Here is a 16683-nt window from a genome sequence, read left to right as displayed (position 1 = left end):
TGCATGGTGCCATACATACCAGGATGGGGGCTCAGAGGGTGCCATGCATACCAAGATGGGGGCTCATAGGGTGCCATGCATACCAGGATGGGGGCTCATAGGGTGTCATGCATACCAGGATGGGGGCTCAAGGGGTGCCATGCATACCAGGATGGGGGACCAAGGGGTGCCATGCATACCAGGATGGGGGACCAAGGGGTGCCATGCATACCAGGATGGGGGACCAAGGGGTGCCATGCATACCAGGATGGGGGACCAAGAGGTGCCATGCACACCAGGATGGGGGACCAGGGGGTACCATGCATACCAGGATGGGGATGGGGGCCACGTATACCAGGATGGAGGATATTAACAGAATTGGGGGACATTACCCCAATACCAATGTCAGCAGCAGACCCCATCCCCCATAACAGGGCATCATGACCACATTTTTTGCTTAATTTTTTTCCCCCTATTTTCTTCCTCTAAAACCTAGGTGCGTCTTATGGTCCGGTGCATCTTATAGTCCGAAAAATACGGTAATAGCCACACACTTACAAAAGACTTCTCATTTTGAGGGAATTTGGCAAACTCAACAGTAAACTGTTGTGGTTTAAGCAAACCCCACCTATCCACGGGTGGCGGGGAATAAATTTAAAACTATTAATACCTTTGACATGGAAAAAATTATTTTTACAGATGTTAGTGATTAGTTTTAATTAATAAATTTGCACTAACTTTCAGTCTACAATCTTCTCATATTCAGCCCTCATAATATGTACTTTGCAGCCTGATCCAACTTCCACATTTTGATATTTTTTTAGTGTCTCTCTCAATAATATAAGCTGGATGTGAGCTCTGTGTATTCAGGGGGTGCTGAGTTTTTTTTGCAGCCATAGAGCAATTTCCTCTTCATGTGCTTTCCTCCATATCCATACATTGTTTTCTATGCCTCCTTCAGATACTTTCTCTATAGTCATGCCTTGAAGATTTGTATTAAACTCCTCCCTGCCGCTATCTCTAACACAGAGAGGGAGCAGAGAGAGCCCTCAGAACCATTAGCAGGAGCTCTGACAGATTTGTAACATTTTTGCACATCATTCAGCTAGATAAAAGAGATGCACTGTGCAGCAGCAAAATGGCAGAAGCTTTTTTCCCCACAAAGAGTATTTAGAAAGATTCGAAATCAATTGAACAAAAAAAAATTCTGTACAAAAGGTATACCTAGCCTATGAAAATGAAGAAAAAATATCTATGTTGTCCATTAAAAATGATCACATGGCAGCTTTCATTTTGAATTGTGTGATTAGTTGCTCTGGGCAACAAAGACTTTTTTTTGTAAATCTCCCCCACTGTTACGTCTTGAGGGAGGCAATGTACCTATTTTTTTGACCATGTTCTTTATTTTTATGCCCATCCCCACATACACTCTAGAAATAGATCAGCTCCAAAGGGCATTAACTCAATTTTATTATCTTGTTTTAACTATTCGTCTTTGCTGTACTACTGATGATGTCAAAGGAAATCTGATGTGTTTGCACTATAAACTTGTTTGCATGTACATTCTTTGGCTTTTTTCTTCTCTTTGTGTATATGGTGTTGTTTTTATGTGGCATTTAGTCCACCATTAATATACAGGTGGTGCCAGTACTCAGTTTTAAGATTCCAGACTTCATACTGTATTTTATGATAACAGTGCAAATTGTCTCTTCAGAGAGGAAGAGGACTTGAACTCTAGTGCCACCTACAGGAAGTAGCAATCCTGAAAGTCAATATCGACCCTTTAATGAACCTTGCCATATGACTTGGTTTAAAAGCCGAACCAGAATCTAAATTTGCAGACACTGTGTTTCGGGGTGTTGCCCCTCATCAGTGCAAAGTACGAGATCTGATTTGGCTAGGTTAGAGACTTAAGACTCGGATCTAAGGGGTAATGTTTCTCCCTGTGGAGAGTGACATGCCAGGCCTGGCATGTCAGAGTGAGGAGACTTATACGTCATGCATGCTCCTCTGGGAAATTAAATATGAAAATATGAAAGACTTCAGCATACATGACGTATAACTCTCCTCACTCTGATATGCCAGGCCTGGCATGTCACTCTCCACAAGGAGAAATGTTACCCATTAGATCCCCCTCTTATGATAAAAGGAAGCATCCCTTTTCATCAGTAACTTCTGTACAATAAATCAGAATGAAGTTACCACCTACTAATGTTTGCATTATGAAATCTGAAATCCAAAAATCATTTGTTCACGTTTCCACAAAAGTAAATGGAATATAAATACAAGAGATTGAAGTTAAACTGAGGGAAAAGTGTTGCTGGGATTGGAATCTGAGGTTTCCCAACTGCAGGAAACAGCAGAACACTGTAGGTCGAAAGTGAAGATCCCACACTGTAAATTCTAGAGCCCTTCACATATTTTACATGGAGGTCACATTATTACCAACAAAGGTTGTAATAAGAAGTATGCAAGTAGTTCATGATACGCAGCAGCTGTAATTTTTTACCGCTAGTTTTTTTTTCTCACAGTGTTACATATAAACGTACATGACGCGCCCCATGGGCCGTGGGGTACTCTGCAGCCGGGCCTCTGGTTGCTGGGGGGATATCACGGTAGCTGGCCCGGTCCGTGACCCAGGGCGGTCAGTAAAAGGGGGAATAGTTTATAGGGGATTTGGAAAGTTCGTGACGCCACCTGGGAATGCGGCTAAGGGGCGCCGCCGCTGCGGAGTAGGTCCTCTGGAGCTGGTATTACGGCTGCAGGGATGGTGTGGCTCTCCACAGGTAGAGCTTGCTCCAGGGCAGCGTGTGGTGTAATGGATGGTGGTGCAGGGGAGAGACGGCAGGACGGTCCCGGAGGAAAGACGGACACTCACACAGGGGTCAGCTTCAGTACCTTTACTGGTGATATTGCAGGCACAGTCCAGGGTACTCCAGGCGAAGGGCACACTTTTGGACTCTCCCCAGTGAGCGGGTATAGGGCCTCCTGATCCGTTGCTTTATTCTCTACGCTTCTGACCTGCCTGGAGCTAGGCCTAGCTTGGTTACTGTCTCTCTTTGCACCTGCTGACCTGGTGGTAGGGCCTTCTCTTTGGAGATCACTCTCCCTGGATGCTGGGACCTACGTGACTCCTAGCCCTGGTACTGTAATCAGCGTTTGGTGAACCTGGGACCTGTAGTCCTCCAGGGGTTCCGGTGGTTCCTACTGGGAATAAAAAGGGTCCCTGTAGGCGTGGACCCGGTGTCCAGTATATATATCGGGGTGAGCCTGGTATGCTCCTCTGCCCCCTTGCTACTTCTTCCTTCTCCTCTTGCCTTCGGCCCACTCAAGGCCCTCACTAGGCCTTCACATGTGCTGTAGGCCTTGGCTCGCCTAAGCACTGCAGCCAGCTCGCTGCCTCTTCACTGCTCTCTGAGCGTCAGCACGCTCTCTGCTCAACTCTGAGCTATGTTCCTCTCTCTCTGAACACTAAACTGAAAACTCACTGAGCTGCCTAGCTCTATCCTCCCTATATATGTCCCTAACAGGCTCCCCCTGGTGGTCTGAGTTGGTAGGGTGGAGGTGTGTGAATGTGTGAGGGCCTCTTGTGGAGAAGTCCATCCATGCACCCTTCTGGGTTCTGTGGCACCGGTGCGTAGCAGGGCGCCACATACACACATTACAGATTTACCTGCTATACAGGAAACCACATACAATTTACATCTTCATTATTAAGTTAGGAACTCTTAAAGGGAATGTACAGAATTAGAAATTATGGCTGCTTTCTTCCAAAAACTGTGTCACACCTATCAGTAGTCGCGCAACTCTGCTCTATTCCCTTTAATTTTCAGGCGACATTTGAGGCTATATGTACATGGTGCGTTTTTTGTGCGTTTTTGCGGCTTTATGTGGGATGACTTGTAGTTTTGAATAAAACCATTTCAAGGTGAGGCGAAATGGTGAAAAATCAATTACACCATTTTTGGGGGGGGTTAGGGTTGATTTTATGGTGATGTGTGGTAAAAAATGAAAGCGACAATTACAGTAATACCAAACTTATATCATTTTTGTATTACTTTAGTGGCTTCAAAAATTCCAAACTATTTTTTTTAAAGTGTTGTGTGTTGCAATTTTTCAAGATCGATCTTTTTGTAATTAATTTGTTTATGTTTAAGTCTATGGAGCTGTGTGAGGAATTGTTTTTTTTGCGTGCCGAGCAATACTTTTATTGGTATAGTTTGGGGAAATTATTTGATCTTTTCTTTATTACATTTTTTGGAGGAAGTGCAAAGACCAAAACAAACAAACTAGATTTTTTTTCTTTCCAGCAGTTACCTTTGTGTGTAACCTTGATAGATTGAACTTTTACCAAATATTTTTTTATTTCTTTATTTTAAAACTGTGTCACACCTATCAGTAGTCATGCAACTCAGTTCTATTCCCTTTAATTTGCAGGCGACATTCGAGGCTATGTGCACATGGTGCGTTTTTTGTGCATTTTTGCGGATTTGGCCCTAAAAACGCATTGTAATTGGTTAATAGCAAATTAAATTGGAGTGCCCAGTGTCAGGCAGCAGCTGCGAAGGCAAATAGAGTCATGGCATGCATCAGAAGAGGAATAGGGGCTTATGATGAGAACATTGTTCTTCCTCTGTATGAAGCGCTGGTAAGGCCGCACTTAGAATATTGTGCACAGTTCTGGTCTCCGGTGCTCAGGAAAGACATATTGGAGCTAGAGAGGGTACAAAGGAGGGCGACTAAGGTAATAAAGGGAATGGAGGGACTAGAATACCCAGAGAGGTTGTCAAAATTAGGCCTATTTACGTTGGAAAAGAGAAGGCTTAGGGGAGACCTCATAAACATGTATAAATACATCAGGGGGCAGTACAGAGATCTCGCCCATGACCTGTTTATACCAAGGATGGTGACAAAGACGAGGGGGCACACTATGCGTCTGGAGGAAAGGAGGTTCCTGCACCAGCATAGAAGGGGATTCTTTACAGTCAGAGCCGTGAGACTCTGGAACTCTCTGGGAGAGGAAGTGGTGATGTCCAACTCACTTAATGAGTTCAAGAGAGGCCTGGACGCCTTTCTTGAGAACAACAAAATTACATCTTATGCTTGGTGATAGTTAATTAATCCAGGGATTTAATCTGACTGCCAGATTGGTGTCGGGAAGTGAATTTTTCCTCAATGATGTAAATTGGCCTATACCGCATGGTTTTTTTTTTTGCCTTCCCCTGGATCAACGCTGCGGAATAGCTGCAGTGCACAAGAAATAGGCTGAACTGGATGGACGCTTGTCTTTTTTCGGCCTTATAAACTATGTAACTATGTAATTCTTATCCTAGCATTTCCTATGAGATTTTGGAATATCTGTGCACATGATCAGGAATTTTCTTGACAGGATTTCATGTGTATTTAAATAAGTAGCATGTCCATTCTTTGTGCGGTTTTGCCTGCGTTTTTCCTATACAATGCATTGGAAAAAATGCATGGCACATCCGCGGGAAGGAACGCATAAAAAAAAGCATGAAAATGCAAAAAAATGCATCAAAAACGCTCGGAATTTCCGCAGCGTTTTTGAGGCCAAGAGATGCAGAACCTTCCAGAAACGCTGCAGAAATTTCTGCAAGCAAATACTGATCGTGCGCACATAACCTAATACTGTCAGTGCTTTACAACAAGCTTACAATTGGCAAATCTGCTACCAACTTTTGGCAACACACAGATAAATACTTGAAAATAGTTCAATAGTAACTAAACCTTATAAGGTTTTTTCATATTGTAATTAGATTGGTGGGGGTCCGGCTCATGAGACTCTCACCATTCCCTCAAAGTCCACCTAAAAGGTACGAAATTCAGGCGACAGCAGGATAAGGCTCCCATCTGAGCACACAGAGTGGGGTACTTTGCGACTTTGTTGCCTGAGCGCCGCTCCTATTGGGGGTGGGGTTGAGCGATCAGCGGGGGTCTCAGAAGCACGGCCTCCCACAGCTCAATCTGAATATTTTAATATCACTTGTCAGCCTGACTAAAACATTATATGATCTACATTGGGATTAGAGAAGAAAACAAAGAACATTTCTAGATATACAAAAAATATTAAAAGAAGAAAAAAAGAAGGTGCAGCTGGAACTGATAAGAAAATATTGTCTATGAAGATTTGCTTACGTAACACATTCCCTCTCTGAGTCATGTTCTAGATAGTCTGGGCTGTGGCCAAAACCATTAAAACTGTTAACAATAAGGAGGCCAACACCACATTACGATCTGTTCTGTCTGTAAGGCAAACCTCAATTATATTGATTTACATTGTGACCTAATGAAAAGTAAAATATCCTCAAGACACATAATATGTAAGGCTAACTTTAATTGCCAATATCTCCTTAACCACTTCGCGCCAGAGCCTGTTTTTGCCTTCCTGACCAGGCCAATTTTTTCAATTCTGACCACTGTCACTTTATGAAGTAATTACTCTGGAACGCTTCAACGGATCCCCCTGATTCTGAGACTGTTTTTTCATGACATATTGTACTTCATGATAGTGGTAAAATTTCTTCGATATCACTTGCGTTTAGTTGTGAAAAAATCGGAAATTTGGCGAAAATTTTGAAAATTTTGCAATTTTCAAACTTTGAATTTTCATGCCCTTAAATCAGAGATATGTCACACAAAATAGTTAATAAATAACATTTCCCACATGTCTACTTTACATCAGCACAATTTTAGAACCAAAATTTTTTTTTGTTAGGGAGCTATAAGGGTTAAAAGTTCCAGCGATTTCTCATTTTTCCAACAAAATTTACAAAAACATTTTTTAAGGGACCACATCACATTTGAAGTCACTTTGAGGGGTCTTTATGACAGAAAATACCCAAAAGTGACACCATTCTAAAAACTGCACCCCTCAAGGTGCTCAAAACCACATTCAAGAAGTTTATTAACCCTTCAGGTGCTTCACAGGAATTTTTTGGAAAAAATTAATATTTAACTTTTTTCACAAAAATGTTACTTTAGACCCAATTTTTTTTATTTTCGCAAGGGTAACAGGAAAAAATGGACCCCAAAATTTTTTGTGCAATTTCTCTTGAGCGCGCTGATACCCCATATGTGAGGGAAAACCACTGTTTGGGCGCACTGCAGGATTCGGAAGGGAAGGAGCGCCATTAGACTTTTTAAATGTAAATTTGTTTGAATAATTAGCAGACGCCATGTTGCGTTTGGAGAGCTCCTGATGTGCCTAAACAGTGGAAACCCCCCACAAGTGACACCATTTTGGAAACTAGACCCCTTAGGGAACTTATGTAGATGTGTGGTGAGCACATTGGGAGACATAATAAACAAATCAGTAGCAGGTGAAGAATTGGTTTTATTTATTTTTTACGCCGTTCCTCGTGCGGTATATGTGATAACATTACTTTATTCTTCGGGTCGTTGCAATTACAGAGATACCAGATTTATATCGGGTTTTTATAATTGACAGCTGTCACACACTAAAAGACGCTTTTTTTTTACAAAATCTAGTTTTTGCATCGCCATAATTTTTCCATATTTCGGCCGACAGAGTCATGTGATGGCTTGTTTTTTGCGGGACGAGTTGACATTTTTATTGGTACCATTTTTGGGTACGTGACATTTTTTGATCGCTTTCTATTCCGTTTTTTGGGAGGTAAAATTAACAAAAACCAACAATTCAGGAATTGTTTTTTGAGGTTTTTTTTTTATGCCGTTCTGCGTGTGGTAAAAGTGATCAGGCAGCATTATTCTTCGGGTCAGTATGTTTACAGCGATACTACACTTACTGTATATTTTTTTATGTTTTGGCGCTTTTACACAATAAAACAATTTTATAGAAAAAATATTTTTTTTGCATCGCTTTATTCTGAGCGCTATAACTTTTTTATTTTTCGGCTGATGGAGCTGTATGGCACCATTTTTTGCGTAACAAGATGATGTTTTCAGCGGTACCATTTTTATTTCCATTTTGCTTTTTGATCGCATTTTTTTCCACTTTTTGTTTGGCGATATGAGGAAAAAGCATAGTTTTTTGCTCCGTTTTTTATTTATTTTTATTTCGGTGTGCACAGAAGGAGTTAATTAGTGTGACAGTTTTATAGCTCGGGTTGTTTCGGACGCGGCGATACCAAATATGTGTACTTTTTTTGTTTTTGCATAAATATACGGATTTATCAGTTTAATATTTTATTTATTTATTTTTATTTATTTTGTGATTTTTTTTAACAGTTTGAAAACATTTTTTTTTACTTTTTTTTTACATTTTTACTTAGTCCCTGTATGGGACATTAATTTTTATTTTTCTGATCACTGATCTCATGTAATGTAATAGACATATATTACATTGTATGAGACCACTGCTGACAGTTTCACACTGTCTCCTGCTGGACTCAGCTTGCAGGCTGAGCCTAGCAGGACACCATATATGGCAGATCTGGAGGCAGTCATGTGACCTCCAGCTGCCATAACAACGCCAGGTCCTGGAAGGTATCAGGGGTCGTCGGAGAGGTAAGTAGACGACCCCCTCTCCTCTTACTATCTTCTATATGCCGCGATCACTATAGATCGCGGCATATAGAAGATAGCAAAGGGTTAACATCACTAGGACCTGATCCAGTCAGGTCCCGATGATGTTCCCTGTCAGAGCTCTCGCTCTGCACCGCACCCGCAGCGCTTGCAGGACCCTGAGGGTCCTGAGCGCTGCGGGACCACCCACCGTTTTTAAACGTCTGCGCTGCACAGAGCCCAGGCAGCGCCAACGTTTATCTACAGTGGGCGGTCGAGAAGCGGTTAATGATGTAACCAATTTTCAGTTTTGCTATTTTAATATTTCCTCCCCTTCTTCCAAGAGCCATAACTGATTTATTTTTCCATGGTCATAGTCACAGGTCTTGCTTCATTTGGGACAAGTTGTAGTTTTGAATAAAACCATTTCTAGGTGAGGAGAAATGGTGAAAAATCAAAATTACACCATTTTTGGGGGGGTTAGGGCTGATTTTATGGTGTTTTTATGCAGTACAGCACAGCAAGGGCAATTCATACTCTAAAATATAGCTTTTAATGGACAAGTTAAAATATTAAATTAAAAATAGAGATGACGGAGACAAAGTAGACATACTCCCCAGGTTGTAGCAACAACTATAACAAGGTGGCAGACCACGTCCCCTGAAAGACACAACGGGCCCTGGTCAAACAGGATCAGACAGGTACCTTGATGACACAGGGTCCGTATGAAATGTCTAATCAATTACAAGTGGACCACATTAGACGTTTCTATAGCAAAATCAAGTAATGTCAGGTTGTGGTCATACCATCATCACGAGATAAATGTCTTAGGATGAATATAATCAAGCGTTTCTCAAGCACATTCAAAATAGATGCGATAAAGTTATGGTCACAACATCATCAGGAGAAAACGTATATCATCCATATAAATGCATAAATGGTATAAATCATTAAAATAATGAATAATAGTAATGGAACATCCTCACCGGATACTTGTGGTGTAGTGCACGTCAGTATGGGGTAGAGGAAGGAGATACTCCCTGGAGGAGAGGCAGGCATAAAGCCAAGGGGAGGCGTATACAACTGCCCCTAAAATCACCCTATATGGGCTGCACTAACCTGGCACCCCTTTGCTCCTGCCATGACAAGGGCAGTCCACATCTAGACTGCTCTAATAGCCCTGTGCTTGCCCTGTCATCCCGACGAGTTTCTTCCTTTTGGAGTCATCAGGGGACCCTAACATGTAGCACCATGAAGGATAGGCTGTCTCAACATAGTAAGGCATAACTGTCTTCACTAGTCTCAGGTCTAGAGATTCACTTTATTCTTTTAGCCCCGATAGGGGACAACGCTAGTACATTGACAGCAAGATTCCGTTTATGTTAGTTTAAGATTAAAAAAAAAAAAAAAAAAAAAAGTAAACCTAGACAAATGTTATGCTTATTCAAGAAAAATGCCCAAACCAAACTACTTTTGAGTGTTTTGTTTCCTAATGTACCTGGATATCTTCTCTGCTAAGCCAAGCGGTTTTCGGAGTAATTCCTTCTGGAGGAGACCAGCAGCCTTCACTTGTTTCAGTATTATAATAGTAGTCAAATTTATCTTTTAATCTTATTTTCAACCATGAACTCTCTTCTGTATCTGCAGGACCTAAAGGTGTAAAATTGGTAGAGTGAATGGTGAGAAACTATACAGCTCTTCAGACTACAGCCCAAATATGCCCCCCAACCACACAGGAAGTCCTGTGTAAGACTACTACTAGTATACAAGAGCTAAATAGGAGCTGTCTGCAGAAAGCTTTTAAGCGCCACCTGGCGGTGGCTGCCGGCAGCCAGAATAAAATGTTGAACAGGTTAAAACCCATCTAAATTGTTTTACAAACCATCAAATGCTGTGAAAAAAATAAAATAAAGTATATTTGCTAATCCATCCCCCACACATCGTCTTCCAGTGCTGCTTTGTTGCAGCATTTATATGCATATCGAGACCAAAGTGCAGAGATAGGCAGAGGACCCAAGCAGTGTTGAAAGAAGAGTGGCAAATGATTGGCAAGGTAAGTTAATTTTTATATTATTTTACAGTATTTTTGATGTTTTTTCTTTCTTATTTTAGGGGAGAACAACCCCTTTTATTTTTAGTTTTTATATGTGAAAAGAAGCAGAGAATTTGGAGACGTCTAAAGGGAAACAAAGCTCAAACTGAAAATAATTGGTACCAAGTTTTGGACCTATTTAAATTCAAATAAAAATGGTGATTACCGTATTTTTCGGACCACAAGATGCACTTTTTAGCCCCCAAATTTGGAAGGAAAATGGGGGGTGCGTCTTATGGTCCGAATGTTACTTTACCGGTGGTGGTGGAGCGGGGATTGCAGGGTCCTCCAGCGGCGGCAGAGGTCAGATGCGGCTGGAGAAGGGGCCAGTACCTGTGCTGGAGTGGCTGGTGTTGGGCAGTGAAGCAGAGGAGCCGGGGCCTGTGCCGTGCTGTGAACGGCGTCCGGCGGTGTGGCAGAGGAGCCGGGGCCTGTGCCGGGCTGTGAGCGGCGTCCGGCGGTGAGGCAGAGCAGCATGTGCGGCTTCCGGTGGCCGCGGCCATCTTCCTGAGGCCGTGATCTACAGGAAAAATGGCCGCCCGAGTCGACGCATGCACCGACCGGAAGCTCCGGCAGCCATTTTCCTGTAGATCACGGCCTCAGGAAGATGGCCGCGGTCACCGGAAGCCGCCACACTCTGCTCTGCAGCACTGCCGGACGCCACTCACAGCCGGGCACAGGCCCCGGCTCCTCTGCTTCACCGCCGGACACCGCTCACAGGTCCAGGCCCCAGCAGGTCCACAGGCCCCAGCCAGGCCACAGGCCCCAGCCAGGCCACAGGCCCCAGCCAGATACTGGCATCCCACCTATTCTGCTGCCGCTGCTGGGTTCCTGAGGCAGGGAACGGAGGGACCTGCGATCCTGCTCCACCACCACCGCAACTCACAGCTGCTGGAGTACCCTCTTCATGTATCCAGGGTTCGCAGCATTCCTCCACTTCCGCCGGGCCGGTTTCCTGACGGACCCTGCCTCCTGTGAACCCCACTCCACCACCCCCCAGGTAAGATACCTATTCAGACTATAAGACGGACCACATCTTAGGAAAAAAATATTTTTTATATTTTCCACCCCAAAATTTGGGGTGCGTCTTATGGTTCGGTGCGTCTTATAGTCCGAAAAATACAGTAAATGGTGGACTTTTACCACCAGGGACATTTATTTCCTATTCTTTAGACATACCATCCGTGAATGAACAGCAGGAATCAGACTGGTGACATGCTAATTAAAGGAGGGTTAGAAAAATCTCAAGTTATTCCCTATCCTACTTGCTGATCATTTGGGGCCCAAGCAGTCGGATCTACAGCAATTGGTAAGTTATCCTGCAGAGCCCAGTTCTTGGGACTCCAGAACACAACAAGGCTCTACCAATCTCAGCTCGATTACCTACATCAATCCCATAGACAATGAATGAGGCGGAGGTCGAGCATGCGGTTCTGGGAGTCCCATTCACAAGATCAGGAGGTGGGGTTCCCAGAAGTTGGATCTACAGCACTCAGCAAGTTATTACCTATCCTAATAAGGATAAGGAATAACTTACAATTTTGGGAAAACCTCTTTAATTCTGCTGTCCTATTAAGTTATAGATCGGTCAGAGAAGAGCGTTGCTTTAAACAAGATGATGCGTCTACGATGCAGAAAAACTGGAAATGTATACTGTATTCCAGAAATTGGTGGGGGGGTCCTAGATCCTTATAATACCTTCATCTGCCTTCTTTTTCTTTTCCTCCGCCAGGTCTTTGTGATACACCTCAGCACACTCGGGTATAATCCCCTTCAGTCCAGCATAAGACGACTGCAGTGCTTGCAACGTTTGCTGAGGCTCGTCCTTTTCCAAAGCCAGGTTAATTTCTGCCACACAAGTCGCCACTTAAAAAGTTTCAAAAACACAGTAGATTATATTTGTGCTGCAACATTTCACTATACACATTAATAAACACTGTATATTTTATGTATACAACAATTCTAACATTACAAAATAATAAACGCAGAACAGAAAGGTCAAAGAAACGTGACCGATGGAATCAGTTATGTGGCCATAATCCTTTCTTGTAAATGCTCCTACGGGTTTAACTGGATGAACTGGTACACCGTAATGGTTTATATTGTGCGGATCATTCACTTTCTAGAATGCATTACTCATTAGATGTTGTAAAATTCTGACCAAGCTGCAATAATCGGTCCTACATATGATCTACAGGTCTACGAAATCACAGAGAATAATTTACATCCATCAGCTTTATGTATAGCATCTCACTTAGAATATGAGATATATATATCTATATATCTATCTATCTATAGATATATATATATACTGCTCAAAAAAATAAAGGGAACACTCAAATAACACATCCTAGATGTGAATGAATGAAATATTCTCATTGAATACTTTGTTCTGTACAAAGTTGAATGTGCTGACAACAAACTCACACAAAAATCATCAATGGAAATCAAATTTATTAACCAATGGAAGCCTGGATTTGGAGTCACCCGCAAAATTAAAGTGGAAAAACACACTACAGGCTGATCCAACTTTGATGTAATGTCCTTAAAACAAGTCAAAATGAGGCTCAGTATTGTGTGTGGCCTCCACGTGCCTGTATGACTTCCCTACAACGCCTGGGCATGCTCCTGATGAGGTTGTGGATGGTCTCCTGTGGGATCTCCTCCCAGATCTGGACTAAAGCATCCGCCAACTCCTGGACAGTCTGTGGTGCAACGTGACATTGGTGGATGGAGCGAGACATGATGTCCCAGATGTGCTCAATCGGATTCAGGTCTGGGGAAAGGCCGGGCCAGTCCATAGCTTCAATGCCTTCATCTTGCAGGAACTGCTGACACACTCCAGCCACATGAGGTCTGGCATTGTCCTGCATTAGGAGGAACCCAGGGCCAACCGCACCAGCATATGGTCTCACAAGGTGTCTGAGGATCTCATCTCGGTACCTAATGGCAGTCAGGCTACCTCCGGCAAGCACATGGAGGGCTGTGCAGCCCTCCCAAGAAATGCCACCCCACACCATTACTGACCCACTGCCAAACCGGTCATGCTGAAGGATGTTGCAGGCAGCAGAACGCTCTCCACGGCGTTTCCAGACTCTGTCACATGAGCTCAGTGTGAACCTGCTTTCATCTGTGAAGAGCACAGGGTGCCAGGCTGTGAGCACAACCCCCATCTGTGGACGTCGGGCCCTCATACCACCCTCATGGAGTCGGTTTCTAACCGTTTGTGCAGACACATGCACATTTGTGGCCTGCTGGAGGTCCTTTTTCAGGGCTCTGGCAGTGCTCCTCCTGTTTCTCCTTGCACAAAGGCGGAGGTAGCGGTCCTGCTGCAGGGTTGTTGCCCTCCTACGGCCCCCTCCACGTCTCCTGGTGTACTGGCCTGTCTCCTGGTAGCGCCTCCAGCCTCTGGACACTACGCTGACAGACACAGCAAACCTTGCCACAGCTCGCATTGATGTGCCATCCTGGATGAGCTGCACTACCTGAGCAACTTCTGTGGGTTGTAGAGTCCGTCTCATGCTACCACGAGTGTGAAAGCACAACCAACATTCAAAAGTGACCAAAACATCAGCCAGAAAGCATTGGTACTGAGACGTGGTCTGTGGTCCCCACCTGCAGAACCACTCCTTTATTGAGGGTGTCTTGATAATTGCCAATAATTTCCATCTATTGTCTATTCCATTTGCACAACAGCATGTGAAATTGATTGTCAATCTGTGTTGCTTCCTAAGTGGACAGTTTGATTTCACAGAAGTTTGATTTACTTCAAATCCACAAGTAACTGTAAAAAACAAGAATACGCTGTGACCGCCCATACAATGAAATTAATGGAATCCACGGATCTAATGTGTATGGGACATTAGGTGTGCTAATATCAATGCCCGATCCTTTTGTTCTTTTAAGGCTATGGTCACACATTCAGTATTTGGTCAGTTTTTTACCTCAGTATTTGTAAGCTGAAATCATAAGTGAAACAATCACTGGAAAAGTATAATAGAAACCAGTGTCAGACTGAAGAACATTGGGTCCACTAGAGGATTTGATTCTGAGGGCCCACCTTTCCCCTCACTCAAGAGCCCCCATAGCAGCTGCAAGGTTTGCGCTATGACCTCTCCTGAAGGAGGAGCTAGGGCCCACCGGAGGATTCTCCGGTTCTCTGGTGGGCCCGTCCAACCCTGATAGAAGCATAAATACGGAGGTAAAAAACTCACCAAATACTGATAGTGTGACCGTAGGCTAAGAGTCCCTCTACAGAATTAAAATAAATATGGCCTCTCCTCAGGCCGAGCGTACTTCATTATGGGGAGGGTGCATGTGCATGGCTTCAGAATCCTAGTAAACAGCGTAGAGGCAGTTTCTTTGCTTCCCAACGAGAGATTTTGTGGAAACATAAAAACATCTTAAAAAAATAAAAATAGCTGAGGTAAGGTCTCGCTCTCACAACCGTATAAATCGGACGAGTGCAAGCTGATTTAAAAAAGGGATGACACTCGGACCAATGTTATTCAATGAGGCAGTGCAGATCGGTGTGAGTAAAAAAAAAAAAAAAGCATCATGCAGCGATTTGACTCAGAAATCTGATGGGTGCGAGAAAAAAAAAAGGATGTCATACAAATCATCAGTGCGGCATCTGAATTTTACAGATAAATTGCAGTTATTTAAAATGGAAACTGGAAATGGTCCTGTAGATTATTAATAGCTGCTGAGTAAAAATACGGATTGTATACGGACAGCACACGGATGACACGTGAGGAAAAAAAAATGGCACCTCTCTCCTGGATGCGAATGGGACTGATTATTTACACGCTAGTGTGACCCCAGCCTAGGAGGCAGTCACAACTTGGACTAGAACTTTTTACAAGTTGTACAAAATTATTGAAAATGGAAAGGAATTAAAAGAAAAATAGTACAAAGTTGTGTAACTTTTGATTACACTGAGAAATCTTCATTTCCATAAAACAAATGACTGTTTACATGGGGCCCTGGACAGGAAAGTCTGACAGATCTGACCATACATGGCGACATATCCTGAAGAAAAAGCACAAGCACAGGGACCAGTATATCCGGAGCCTCTACCATTTATATATTACTGCGCTGTTACTCTGCTTTCTTTAGATTTTGTCACTAAATGGTTGTAATGATCTCCCTGGTCTCTCCGCCATTCCGGATCCATCCCTCCTGCTTAGCGGACTGACATTTGTGACTTTGGAAGTAAAACAGTAGATTATGAAGATGTACATTGTATAAGGCAGCACTGTCAGACCTATGTATCAGTGATTTGTCAGTGTGAAAGTCACCACAATATTATCCCTATGGCACCGGCTTCCTCTTCTGAGGATGACAGCTTAGAAATCAGAGCAGGGAGCTATTTAGTTAAACAGGTTGCCCAGGATTACAAAACATGTCTGCTTTCAGCGCCATCCCTGACTAAGGGTTGTGTGCGGTATTGCAGCTCAGCTTCTTTCACTCCAATGGAGCGGATTTGCAATATCAGACAACCCATGGTCAGGAATGACGCGGTTTGTGAAAGAAAGCAGCCATGTTTTTCCAAACCTGGACAACCTTTATAAGTGCAGCAATTCTAAGTGCAATGAATTAGAAGAACAATGAGAATGCAAATTCCAGCTTTATGTATGTGTATATATTTTTTATTTACTTTTTTTTTAAAACTAGAGGTAAACTTTAAATTTTAGGCCATATTCACACGATCAGTATTGGGTCAGTATTTTTCATCAGTATTTATAAGCCGAAGTCAGGAGTGGAACAATCACCCACTCCTGTTTTTGGCTTACAAATACTGATGTAAAACACTGACCAAATACTGATCGTGTGAACGTGGCCTTAGAGTTCGGCAACTTAATCACCCAAGTTTGTGTAAATGGGATTGATTACAGCAAAGACCGGGAAAACGTGAGCGGTTACTCCTACTGAACGGGTTACAATTGGGTAGGCAGACTACATAAAGAGAAGCATGCATAACGCCCATACCTCTGTTTGCATCTTGCCTGTCCTGATTGGAGTCATTAATACCATTCTGTATTTCATCCAGCCACAGAGCAGCAGACTCGTCTTTGGATTCCTGAAAGTACACAAAATTAACAAGA

General features: G+C 43.1%; 1 protein-coding gene across 4 annotated transcripts in view; it reads right to left on the bottom strand.

Moving 5' to 3' along the window:
- Positions 1-16683, bottom strand: part of IQGAP2 (IQ motif containing GTPase activating protein 2) — a 366951-nt gene that overhangs the window by 55658 nt on the left and 294610 nt on the right. For all 4 annotated transcript variants that reach the window (XM_073680151.1, XM_073680154.1, XM_073680153.1 and 1 more), the window contains 3 exons: positions 16568-16658; positions 12275-12442; positions 9983-10134 (listed from right to left, as the gene is read on the bottom strand). In XM_073680151.1, the coding sequence (XP_073536252.1) occupies positions 9983-10134; positions 12275-12442; positions 16568-16658 (411 nt within the window). The remainder of the gene's footprint in view (positions 1-9982; positions 10135-12274; positions 12443-16567; positions 16659-16683) is intronic.

The sequence above is a fragment of the Phyllobates terribilis genome, unplaced genomic scaffold, assembly GCF_046119375.1.
Source record: "Phyllobates terribilis strain yellow unplaced genomic scaffold, ASM4611937v1 Scaffold_1__5_contigs__length_1240528914, whole genome shotgun sequence".
In the NCBI taxonomy this organism is placed as follows: domain Eukaryota; kingdom Metazoa; phylum Chordata; class Amphibia; order Anura; family Dendrobatidae; genus Phyllobates; species Phyllobates terribilis.
Note: the sequence above shows the minus strand (reverse complement) of the source record. Positions and strands in the feature narration are given on the sequence as shown.